Source organism: Candoia aspera, chromosome 12 (assembly GCF_035149785.1).
Source record: "Candoia aspera isolate rCanAsp1 chromosome 12, rCanAsp1.hap2, whole genome shotgun sequence".
Lineage (NCBI taxonomy): Eukaryota > Metazoa > Chordata > Lepidosauria > Squamata > Boidae > Candoia > Candoia aspera.
In genome coordinates, this window is record NC_086164.1 from 18,834,999 (window position 1) to 18,848,035 (window position 13,037).

General features: G+C 43.0%; 1 protein-coding gene across 1 annotated transcript in view; it reads left to right on the forward strand.

Annotated features, from left to right (window-relative positions):
- The window catches only part of LOC134504543 (vascular endothelial growth factor receptor kdr-like), a 160,318-nt gene extending 155,240 nt beyond the window's left edge, over nt 1-5,078 (forward strand). Inside the window, exon 30 of the mRNA XM_063313806.1 lies at nt 732-5,078. Within this exon, the coding sequence (XP_063169876.1) occupies nt 732-930 (199 nt within the window). The 3' untranslated portion in view covers nt 931-5,078. The remainder of the gene's footprint in view (nt 1-731) is intronic.
- The last annotated feature ends 7,959 nt before the right edge of the window (nt 5,079-13,037 follow it).

Consider the following 13,037-nt stretch of genomic DNA (forward strand, 5'->3'; position numbering starts at 1 on the left):
AGATGGCATAAATATAGGCGAGCCTCTTTAGACCTATGAAGAAGCTACATGATATAGAGGTCTCGCCGCAAGGCCAGACTAGACTTTAATAACAGTTCTTTTATTTGGCACGGCAAACTTTTCACATCCTGATGGCCAAATTACACAGATATTTTCATGCATTTCCCTTTCTCCGTTGACCAGTGTAACACCCCATAAATTAAACAGCCCACAGAGCTTCAAGTCCATTGACAAGAATCAGTCCCTTGAGGTGGGGTAGAAGAGCTAAAGTGACTTTTCCACAGAATGGGAAATTTCCCTCTTCATCTTCCATATGAATTGGATTAATTCCCAACAGCATGGTCAACCAAGCCTTCTCCAAGCTGTCAGCCTGCAGATATGTTAGACAGCAGTATCTATTGTCCTCAGCCTGCATGGTGATGATAGACACTGTATCTGAACACTTCTGGAGAGCTCTCGCTAAGGAAAGGCGTGTAACCTTGTGGTCACCCAAGGCTATAAGCAGCTAAAAGCTGCTTGTTGTTCCTGGGTTTGCATTTTGCACTAAGCTCTAGTTGATTGAATGATTCAGCGTGGACTGAATTCACGCAACATTAAGCTATAAACCATGATTTATGTACCACAGTGATCAGATTCATATGACACACAGCTAACCTCAAGCAAACCACATTGTGACTTACTGTGGGGTTTGGACCCAGCCTTTAGGTATTTTGTTCTGGATCTTCTTGCAGGAGAAAAGCAATCAACAAAAGTAAAGAATCCGTGTTCAACGAGAACGAGCGTGAATCTGTGAAGTACCGCCCAACTGTTCCAATGGATGATGACCTAATGGAAGACTCCATTCTCCTGCCAATGGATGCCAGCCTGGAATGCCATAGCCCACCTCCTGATTATAACTCTGTGATCCAGTACTCAGCTCCTCCAGTGTAGCCAGCCAGCCCTGGAGTGACCACCATGTTTTGCATCTCTGACCATGCAGTATTCTAAGCCAGCTTCCTGGTTTTCTTCTTGCTTAACAGAACTCCTGTCCCAAGCAGAGAAGCCAGACCATGGCTGATTTGCCCTTAGAGTCAAACGCACATCGACCCCACTGTGCACAGTGCATGTGGGAATTCTCTCAGGAGCAGTTCTGAAGGCTGACTCTCAACCTCTCTGGCTTTTATTTCCTAACCTTCCCCACAGGGTTTTGTTTTTTTTTCATGCCACGGTTGTTCAGACCATCTTTTATTCATTGCGGTTTGCTCTCTTAAAGCTCTGGGCTGCCTACCATTTTTTCCCTTTTTTCTCACTTATAAGCAGTTGCTATGAAAATGTAGCTCTAAATACCAAGGCTTGTTGTCCAAGGATAATGATCCTCAATATTTTAGGTATATAGCTTACAACTTAGCCTGGGCTCTGAAAATCAGATTTATCGCTGAACCCAAAGGAATCTGCCAGAACACACGTGCAGAGAGACACACAGAGACACACCCTCAAATTGCAATTGATACGTAGCCACAACCAACTTGCAAAAGGAGGCTGAGAAGGATTCTGTGTGGATAATTTTGCTCATTTGGCAACAGTGTAAAGGCACTAGCTAGGTGCAATAATAGTGAAAATATATATATAGTATGGAGAAGGAAAGGCCTCAGGTGTTCTTAGTGAGCAAGGAAAGTCAGACCCCATGAAACTGTGAACAGATAAGCTTTTTAAAGGAGGTGTAAGAACTGCTTGTTCTTTAGACCCTAAAGCTGCTATGATAAAGCTGGGAATCATTTCTGCTTAATGCACAGCAAGGGGAATCCTAAAGTCCAGTGAGCATCAGTTAAGCATGGAGAAAGATGCCTGTTTCCCAATCTCCGTTATAATAAGCAATGTAGTTAGAGTAAAAGCAGGCTTACTCTGAAAGCACTTAATTTGCCAATAATTTAGTCATAGGATCAGTGGAAAAGGAAGTATAACCCACATCTGCTGCAGGGTTCCAAGCTGACCTGGGTGCAAATTAATTTGGATCCTGTGCAGGGATGTCAGGGGGGGTGTTCAAAAAAGCCAGGACAGTGAGGCTTTGATCATGGAGTCATGGCCATCTTCTTGACATTTTTGACCACACACACGTACCCATGCCCTTGATTCTGTGCCTTATTCTCTAACGCAGGAATGTAAGTATGGGAAAACTTTGCTCATATATGCTACGTCCTTAGGACAAAAAAAAAATGTAGATGGAGTGTGCCTTAAAAACTTTGATTGTAGAAAGCTATATCCATATAACCCAACAGAAGGGGAAATACTGCTACCACCCAAATTTGTCAAGTGCCTTGTTTTTTATACATAGCTAAACAATTCAGAGGGTCTACAGGAAAAGAAACAGAGGAATGGTTGTCTATTTTTGACTTGGTCTCTCTAGAAATAAACTACGTTAGTGGTTGGACTCCAGCGTTAGTAACTGATAGATGGCAGCTAGAAGATTAGCTCCATGCTTTGAAAAGATCAGATCTCTTGAAGAAGAGATTTCAGAAGATCAGATCTCTTAAAGAAACAGGAGGACCCCAAATGGTTGTGCAGCTGCTGATACGTTTTTCTGGTCTGGAAAAAGAAAGCCATTTGTGGTCATCTCCATATTCCTGGGAAGATCATTGGCATCCCAGCCACACACAGGTGACTTGTGATCTATTAGCCGGATTCACAAATGACATGTAGGCAAAACCAAAGCACATTATGGTTTAGGAAATTGCATAAACCCTGCCACTAGAGCATCATCTCCTCCAGGGGTCTGTTCCTTGTATCAGCTTGAGAGCCAAATCAGGTTTCAACCATCATGTCAAGGATCACATTTCCGAAGTGGATAGGACCAGAGTCAGGTCTCCTAGGGATGGGGTCCTAAGCATCTTGAGGAGTAAGGAGGGTTTCTTAACCCCTCCTGATGCAAAATGGATGCCAATGGGCTGTTGAAGAGCCTGGGCTGCACTTTTGCATCCCTATTCTTGTCTGGCGTGATTTCTCAGTGAAGATAAATGACACTTCTAGCCATCACAAACATGAACCCAAGGGATAGTTGAATCTTTCTTCAACACCGGCAACAAGACACTGTCCTCCACAATGTATGAATGCAACATGCTGCATTTCCTCCCTTCCCAACATGCCCCTTTGCTCATTGCACTCCATAATCCATACCAAATATGTCCTTGGGCTGTAACAAAATCTCTTTGTTGGCAGGTGGCGTTTGATGACTTCCAAGCACTGAATCTAAAGCTCAGAGATAACTCAATAGGCTTTTTCTATTGAGTGAACTGGACTTTGGGGGGGAAAAATGACGCCCTGTGCCTCCTCCGAGGGCCAAAGGCCCATTCAGAGACTCACTGCCAAGCATCTCTGCAAGGATGTGGTTTTTCTTTCAGTAGCATGGATAAGTCTAATTTTGTTTTGTTTTTAATCATCAGAATTGGACCTGTATTCCTCTTATTTTATTTACTAATTTTCTTTTTTATCCTCCCCTTTCTTCCTCCCCTTCTTCCCCCCCCCTTAATTTAATTACAGTGTTTTTCTAATAATGTTGAAATATCTCTAGATATAATAAAATCCAGCCAAAATCAAGCCCTTTGGACTGCAATCCTCTGCAAATTTTAAAGGAAGCCAATTCCTTTGAGCTCATTGGAGCTTACTTCCGAGTAAGCACTGGGCAAGTCCTTTGGTTTCCACTGGAACAGATGAATATTTCTGCAACCCCTTCCCACAAAAGATTGCTAAACTCAATTTTGGCTGGATTTTAACATATGTTCATAGGGTTTATTCAGTAGAAGCGATTTAGTATAAATATGCATTTATTTAACTATGTTTATCCCTTTTTTAACTAAAAAAGAGCAGGAAATTCTGATCCCAGGGTCTCTTTTACTGAACCTGTCACCTCTGCTTGAAGGACGGGCTCCAGTTCACAAGTATCACCCAGATGGGTGTTATATGAAAAGGACTTCTGCCACCCCCACCCTCCTCCCTATCCCTAAGCCTTTGGACGTTTTAATTTTTGTGGTCGAAATTCGGTCTGTCTGAATGCTACTGCACTTTCTGAAAACAGTGAAAAGAGCCACATGAATATTGGGTTGGGAATCAGATTGAAGGACAAAAGATGCATCTGTGGTTATATTTTACTGGAGAATGGTCACTGCTGGTCTAAAAGAACCAGGTGCCCAGAGAGGTATATTTTGATGTTATTAAATGCAACTCAGGGATTTCTTTATGACTTCAGAAGGCACTCAGCTGCTGGCCTTTAGAAACTTGTTTAAATATATTCAGAATGGATCAAGCAGCCCTATATTTGTTTCAAAGCACTCTTACTCCCCACCACACACACTACCTTGCATAATTAATTAATCCTGCATTATTATTCAAGGAAACTCCGTTCTATCCATATTCTTTTGTTTCCTTACATACCAGCTTTCCCCAGGCTGGCGCCCTTCAAATATGGTTGAACTACAAGTCCCAGAATTGTCCATACTGGCAGGGGTGCCCGCAAGGGGTGGGTATAAAGATGGCAGCCATGCCTGTGTAGCTGAAACCCTGCCCCTTTTTTACACCCATCAGACACACATTGCACGTCAGAAAGAGGTAGGGCCAGTGGTATGCTGGTAAATGTTTAACAAACAGCTATTGCTGCTGCAGTGCCAGTAACCACTGAACCGCTGGTTGGTGCACTAGGCATCAGGGCTCAACTCTGCTCCCAACCAGCTCGCAAAATTGCAAAAAAATTAGCAATCGGCTCTCGCAAGCCGGTACAAGTCAGCTTGTATGCACAGTTATAGCCATTATATTTACCTTTCTGGCCTCCCCTCCCCACCCCACCCCAGATGCCCCTGAAAGCCAGTTGGGCATTTTGGGAACTGCAGCAATCAGGATCACCAGCCAAAGCCCGTAAGTTCAAGGCTTCCAGAAAAAAAAAATGAACTAGGCAAGAACCCCATTCTGCTTTCAATTCTATGGAGCATCTGCTGAAACCAGTCCCTGTCTTTCTGAAGAATGTATGCACTGAAAAGAACCTGCTCTCTTCATGTAGTCAAAAATGTATTGTAATTATTAACCAAATATAAATTAAAAGGACTCTATATTTATATAGCCTAAGTCTCCTTTGTGTTCTCTGTTCTGTTTCGGCTTGCAATTCAAGGGTTGGAATAGAATGTCCTGTGTGGATTTCTGCAACTCTGACTTGGGACTCCCTTTTCTGCAGGTTCAAAGCATTTTTTACTTTGGAGACCCACGGGGCACCTCAATAAATCCCATTAAGGCTGGGATTTATAATGAAATGCAAGTGCTGTTTTCCCAAGTTCATTATTTATTACTGGTATTTCTATGGTCCTCCATTTCTGAAGACACTTGAGTGGTTCACAGTATTAATATAAGACAATGAAAAGTAAAAATTGATTAATAATTGATTAATAATCAATCTGATGTGCCACCATTCAGGGAAACTTTCATTTTTTTATGCCTTTGAGTCTGTCTTGACTCCTGATGACTCCATAGACAAGTCCCTGCAATTTTCTTGGCAACATTTTTTGGAAGTGGTTTGCCCTTGCCCCATCCTAGGAATGAGAGAGAATGACTGGCCCAAAGTCATCCAGTTGGTTTTGTGTGTAAAGCAGGACTAGAACTCATGATCTCCTGTTTTCCAGCCTGGTGCCTACACCAGACTGGATCTCAGCAGGATCTTACTCATCCCCAGTTGCCTTTCTGGAGAGCAATATTTTTACAACCGTCTGAAAATGTAATGAGGGGATGGTCTGGATAGCTGGGGCTAAGCTGTTCCAAATGGCATCTGTCACTGAAAGGGACTGAGCCTGGTGTTCCTTAAGAGGACATTCACTTGGCAGAGGGATCTTCTCCAAGGCTTTTCTACCACATCGCACTGGATGGGTAGATTCAACTTGGAAGAAAGAACTATGCAGGTCCTGAGCCACGCTGGACTTTAAATCACAGCGTGTCTTTAGCTTATAGCCAACTTTGTCATGAGCTGCTAAGACCACAGCTGAACTTCCCAGAAAATGCTGAATCAAACATTACCTGCATTCCCCTTCCCTTTTTTAGTTTAGATTCACATTTTGTACAAACCTAGCTTTCAGATATGAGGCAGCAGACAACAAAAGACATCCATCCATATTCAGGCCTTCCCAACTTTTTCTGGGGAACGCTCTTAGGACTAGGAGGTTCTTGGGTGGGGGAGGAGGGACCCTCTGGGCTACTCTTGGGCAAAGTGTCAAAGGCAAGAAATGGACAGTGACACTGAACGGCTAGACTTTGGCACGATCTAAACTGCAGGGTAGGTTCAAACGGGAGACAATCTTTAGAAATGCCCCAATGAGCACCCAAGTTTGCCTGCATGTTTAGTTAGGGTTGACTGGCTAAGCCACAATAGCTGGGTTGACCCAAGATGCTAAACCATTATTCCTGGCTTACACACCACACCACAATGACTTCATAGCCAAACAATCCATACTACATCTTAGTGTGCCATGTGAACGTGGTCACTACCTTAATTTATGCTTGAAAACATACAAGTGGATTAGACGTTATCAATCAAGCTGGCCTAGCTTGCCTGCTTGCTATCACTAGCTGGAAGTAAAGGTTAACTTTAACCTTCCTTCCTTCCTTCCTTCCTTCCTCCCTCCCTCCCTCCCTCCCTCCCTCCTTCTTTAAACAAATCCATTGTAACTAAGGAGCCCTTTCCCAGTTCATTAAAAAATCAGTCACTTTCGTTTTCTCAAACATTTCCATGAGAATAGATATTAGGCACTACTATTTGATTGCCATCTTGCTGCATCCTTGCCGGTCCATCCTGTGCTCTTCTGGAACTGCTTATCTCCATCAAACTCTCCTTCCTGGAGCAAAGCTCCACCATGTCCAAGCTTTCAGAAGTGTTCAGTCTGCACAAATGAAGATGAAAAGGAGGAGGGTTAAGGCAAAACATCAACATTCTGTCCTTGGTAACAGTGAGCATTTATTTATTATTTATCAAATTTATATGGCCGCCCACCTCTCAAGGATCGACTCTGAGCAGCGTACAGCAAAAATATAAAACAATAAACATGTCAAAAAACAGTCATATTAAAACGTTTTAAAAGCATAACACACAAGAGATTCGATCTGCAGGGGGACCATCTCAAGATCTCACCAGTCCCCTGAGAACCCCAGGCCTGATGACATAGCCAGGTCTTGAGGGACTTCCAGAAAATAAGGAGGGATGGAGATGACCTCAGTTCAGGGGTGGGGGGAGAATGTTCCATAAGGCAGGAGCCATGGCAGAGAAGGCATGCCACACCTTTTAGCGCTGGGATCCTCAGTAAGGAGCTGTGACGGAATGTGAGGGTGACTTTGGCGGACGGGGGAAGAGATGCCGCCTAGGGAACGGTCAGATAAAAGGGGAAGGAGCCCTCAGCTACATAACGGACAGAAAAAGAAACTTAGGAAGGATCCACCCTAGCTTATCAGACTGTACTTGTCCTTTCAGACTTGCAAGATTCGGTTAACGTAGCCTTACAATAAAGTAGAATTAGCCCATCTCATCGTGTTTCCTGTCTGGTTTACCTGGGAGAGCTGACATCAATCTTGCAAGTCTCTAAGTGCATATTTACCACCTGAGTAGTTAGGGCGGGTCCTTTGTGAGTTTCTTTCTCTAGCCGTTACTCTGTTGTGGCCTCCTTTCTCTTTTATCCGATCATTTCCCAGGCGGCATCTCTTCCAAGGTCACCCTCCCATTGCATCACAGGGCCCATGAGACATGAACATGCCCTGCAACATCTTTGTTGACACCCACCTATAACTTTTACTCCACCTGCTTTTTACATATGTGTATGCATTTGTAGACATGTATGTAGATGCAAGTAAGCAGGTATGTACGCTGCAAGGTCATGCAAGCATGCAATCTTCTGCAGGGCTGGTTTTACTTTGGAGAGGTCCTCTGGATATCTGATGGGTCTCATAAACTTTCTTAGAAAATAAACATGCTCTTTGGAAATGAACCTAGAGAAGGAGCAAAATATAAGCAAGAAGCATAGGAAGCATTCTTCATATCAATGAGCTACAGCAGATGGCAGGGAACCATCTAGTTGACTAATGATTTGGAATGGGTAGCCATTGGACAAATGGAAAAGCCCTCCTATTTGACATTTTGAGAAAGTGCTCACAACAGGTTCTCCAAATTCTGAATGCGCCCACTAGCCTGAACCAGTTTGGGATCTCAGGGTTAGCATGTACAAGAGATCTAAGATTTAGAAGGCTTTGTGAGCATGTTAAGCTGAAAACACTCCCAGGCAATGCCCTGACTGGAAATCTTGCTGAATGAGGATTCTGAATCATGAGGAGATCCAAAATCACCCTCACTCCAGGATGGACTGAGTAATGTGGGATAGCAGACTCTTTTCAAAGCAAAGATCCCAACTTCTATCCCTACCCTTTCCTGTTAAGAGGGTCTGGTAGAAAGTGGTGGAGGACGGCGCAGTTGCAGGGAACGTGCTTTGCTTTGGACTAAAGCTTGAAGATCTGGCCTGCAAAAACTAGATGACCACTAGATGGCACCAAAGCAATACATAAATCCAACCGTTTGTTGCCATCTAGTGGTCATCTGAATTGCTGCAGCCCCAGTATTGTGGCCCTGTATTGAGGCCCATTGGAGAGCTGCCTTTGATTTTTGAGTGGCATCACAGGACTTATTCCAAAAAGTGCGTGGAGAGAAAAAATCAGTTGACAATATCTGAGGGAAAACTAGCATCTACTTCCATGTCATCAAAATCAATCACCCTAATACAATTAATCCCCATAAATTTCGTATTTTTCCTCTTCTCCCTTATTAAAAATTGCAGTTGGGAGGCAACTTTTCTAGAGCATTAGGAGACTACATCCAAAAGCTTTGAAGAGTCACAGGATCTTGGATTTTTTGCACAGGAACATAAGCCAAGGAGGTCACCCTGATTTAGGTGGGCAAACCTTCTCTCCTGGTTTAAGGTCACTTCCTGGGACAGAGAATCCAAAATCATTTGTGCAGGAGGCTTAACAAATATTTTGAACTGAACCCTAACCCTGGCACAATCCCCAAATTTAGCTCAAGCATTAAAGCTGGGTGGAGGAGAAAGCTGGCCAGAATAGATGCCATGACACAGCTTTGCACTGCTGTTGATTGGTGTCAGCGGAAAGTCCACAGAAGGAAGGAAGAAGGGTGAGGGGAAAGCAGCAAAACTGTGTTCAAAAACTAAGGAAACGCTTCAGATGGAGCTTCTGCTGAGAACGTCATACGTTGTTTCTGGGACGAAGATCCGATCAGTCACATCAACCAAGGTGGGGGGAATTGATTGGGCTGATACAGCACCAGAAAACATGCTGGGGAAGAAAGATTTTGCAAAAAACAAAACAAAACCCCAGAGCGACTCCTTAATGAGGGGAACAGTGTGAATATCGGATGCATCCTTAGTAAAGAATCTTCCAATAGCACAGGGCTACAGTAAATGGGAACATACACACAAATAGGTGGACATAATAAAGAATAAAAAATAAAATAAGGTGATAAGATAAATAAAATAAATCAGATCAAATCAAATAATAAAATCAAATAAATCACATCACATCACATCAATAAAATAAAATAAAATAATAAAATAAAATAAAATAAAATGACTTTGTTTTTTAAAGCAAAGGAAGGATTAATTCATAGTCAGCAGATAGCATTCACTGCCCAGATTGCCTCCTTGGCTATAGGATTGTGCTGCTTTATGGAATGAGATGTCACCTGACAATTTAAGCATTCAATATTTCACCATACATGGGAGGAACAGCCCCAAACTCCATCCTTGGTCATTTACCCCCTTCAAAACAGGCTAAGGGCCTCCACCTGGGCAGGCAGATGTTCTGAGCCACATTTCTGCCCCTAAGTCCAGCGTGTCCCACTTTTGGGCAGAGATGGGCGGTGTTAGAAATTTGAGAAAGAAAGAAAGAAAGAAAGAAAGAAAGAAAGAAAGAAAGAAAGAAAGAAAGAAAGAAAGAAAGAAAGAAAGAAGGAAGGAAAGGAAGAAAGAAAGAAAGGAAGAAAGAAAGAAAGAAAGGAAGAAAGAAGGAAGGAAAGGAAGGAAGGAAGGAAGGAAGGAAGGAAGGAAAGAAGGAAGGAAGGAAAGAAAGAAAGAAGGAAAGGAAGGAAGGAAGGAAGGAAGGAAGGAAGGAAGGAAGGAAGGAAGGAAGGAAGGAAGGAAGGAAAGGAAAGGAAAGGAAGGAAGAAATGTCTCCCAAGGTCGAACTCTGAAATATCGCTTGTTTCTGTACTGGTTTACTGCAAAGCTGGGTGCGCCACTACGTTCAACAATGTAATTCCTCCACTTTGCCCCATCCTTTCTCTTGCTCTTTTTCAACTTCTGACTTCCTGGATGGAAAACACGGACGGTATTACAAATCTAACAACAACTCACAGATGGCTACTATTTATATTTGATTGGTTGACCGATTGGTTGGTTGGTTGGTTGGTTGACTGATTAATTCATAACTTCTTAGTAACACTGTAGAAATGTCAAGGATTTATGTGAAAAAATATGCACTTTATCTATCTGTTGGGGCAAGCAAATACATTTTTGACTTCAGGCAAAACCATCCACAGCGAGAGATCCAACAGGCTTGGGAGGAATTTCTTCTAGCATGATGGATTCCCATTACAGTCATCATTAAATGTATATTGACAGCCTGTAGTTCAGCCAGTAGCAGATACTCTTCAAAATGCAAGAGCCAGGTAGGTCTTTATGGGAGTAGGCAATTCCTCAAATAATTGATCCATGCTACTTCAGACCTAATATAACATGTGGTATGTGTTCATTCTTAAAAATAGGTGTAGCAAAAACAAGACAAAATATATTGAAAGCCAATGAAATAGGCTGCCAGAGACTGCCTAATATCATGGTGTCCCTTCCCAGATGTATCATGGGCTGACTGGATTGCCAATTCCATCTTTCCTGCCCCAACCATGGTTATGCATTATGCTTTTTCATAAACTATGAGAAATCTCCATCATACCTAAGGAAGCAAGTATCTTGAGAGGGTTCAGCAAGTGGCTTTGCATAGAGAGCTGTCCTTCGAAAAAGGGAAGAACTGGAGAGGTCATCATGAACAAGCAGGAGGCCACCTGAGGCACTCCTCTCGCTCTGTCTAACACCAGGGCTGGCCTTAAATGAAGTTGTAGCCATGGCACAGCAGCAATAATAGGAATGTTGCAAATTGTCCACCATTGAAGACAGGTTCAGTGCTGTCTGTCCAGGTATTTTTAGAAACACAGCTGCCATTCTGTGATACATCAGGTGCATGCATTAATTCCTCTCTCTTTCATAAGACCACAAGGGAAAGCTTTCATGGTCAGATAAAACAGATTTCTCTCTCTCTCTCTCTCTCTCTCTCACACACACACACACACACACAAGGTTCTACCTTTTGCCTTGGACATTGGAGCTGACTTTGAGTTCTCTGAGACCCACAAAGCAACCTCGGGCAGCCTCTCTTCTGCAAAATAAAGTCACCGCCTCTGATGTTCCGGGGCAAGCGGGGCCCAGGAAAACTGCCTTCTCCCATCCTATTCTAAAGGCTGCAGCGTCTGTGCTGAAGCAAAACTTTCGTCAGAATAAATTTCTTGAGTCCCCGAAGGTTAATTTGCCTCTTCATAAAACACACACTTCTAAATTGTCCCCTGGTTTCCACCCCACCACCCTGAAAAGAATTTTGACCTTTTTCTCAAATCTGTTGGCCAACTTTGCTCCGCGCTGTTGATGCCCCAGGCAAGGGTGTCACAAATCATCTTCACAATAGTGCAACCAACATTAAAGCATGGAGTGAGGAAAGGGGACTAAATGGCAGAGTGGGAGAAAGCAAGGACTTGCTCTCTGGATAAAAGCTTATGTCCTAGTGCAGTGTTTCTCAACCTTGGCAACTTTAAGATGTGTGGACTTCAACTCCCGGAATCTCCCGGGCAGCCATGCTCAAAGTTGCCAAGGTTGAGAAACACTGCCCTAGTGGTATTTGTTGCAGGCCTCTGCTTTGGCTATCCCACTGTTCACTTGAAGGCTGTAGGAAATTAGACGATGCCAACAGCACATTAAAGAGGAACATTCCGGGAAATGCTGTGTGATAATTCAGACATCAAGCCTAGAGTCTAATCAGGAATCTAGCACACCAGAAGTCTGCCTCTAAAAGAACAGGACATTATAATGTATTGAATTCCAGTGGGTTGGGGTTTTTTTAAATGTACAAATTAAATCACGGTCTCTTTGGTGCTTGCTGACTTTGATGAGCAAACGTGGCCTCAAGTCAACTCCTGCTGATTGCACAGACCCACATCTAGCATTATTCAAAACAGCATCATTTCATTCCACACTCAGAGACAGGGGCATCCGCAGAGGGGAAGCAAAAGTCAACATGGTGACAGCAGTTGCATGATTGAAGTGCCCATAAAAAATGAGCAGGGGGTTAATCACATGGTTACAGGCCCATTTTGACTTTTTGACACGCCCTGAAGATGTCCCTGGATAGAGACATTTGGTCTCAGATGCAAACTAAAAAGGGTCAGATCAGGGGACACCAACCTCATTCATTTTCTTTATTTCTTTTCAAAGGTGGAGATGAGGAAGCAGTGAACTCCAACTAGTATCACCTCTCTGAAAGGTGGCAGATGACTCAGCTAGGGCTTGCAAACTTTCTCTGTTGTCCCACTTCTTGAATTAGCATGAAGGCAATGAGAAGCCACCGAGTGGGCAAGAGACCGTCTTTCCTTCCCCTTAGAATTAACTATTTGAAGGGGGACTTTTAAGAATTTATTAGAATTCAGAATTTATTCCACCACGAACATCTCAAAAAGCAGCTGTGGCTGACTGCGGCTAAGTGGCAGCTGAGGAAATAATATTTTCACTTTGAAAAGATGGAATCAAAATTGTATTTAGTTAGTTCATTATTTGTAATGGACTTACATAGTCACCCGTATTTTGAACCGCCATCTTGGGTAACTCACAAAACAATAAAAACTGTAAAAAAAAATTAGCCACCATATTTCCCAGAGATAGTTT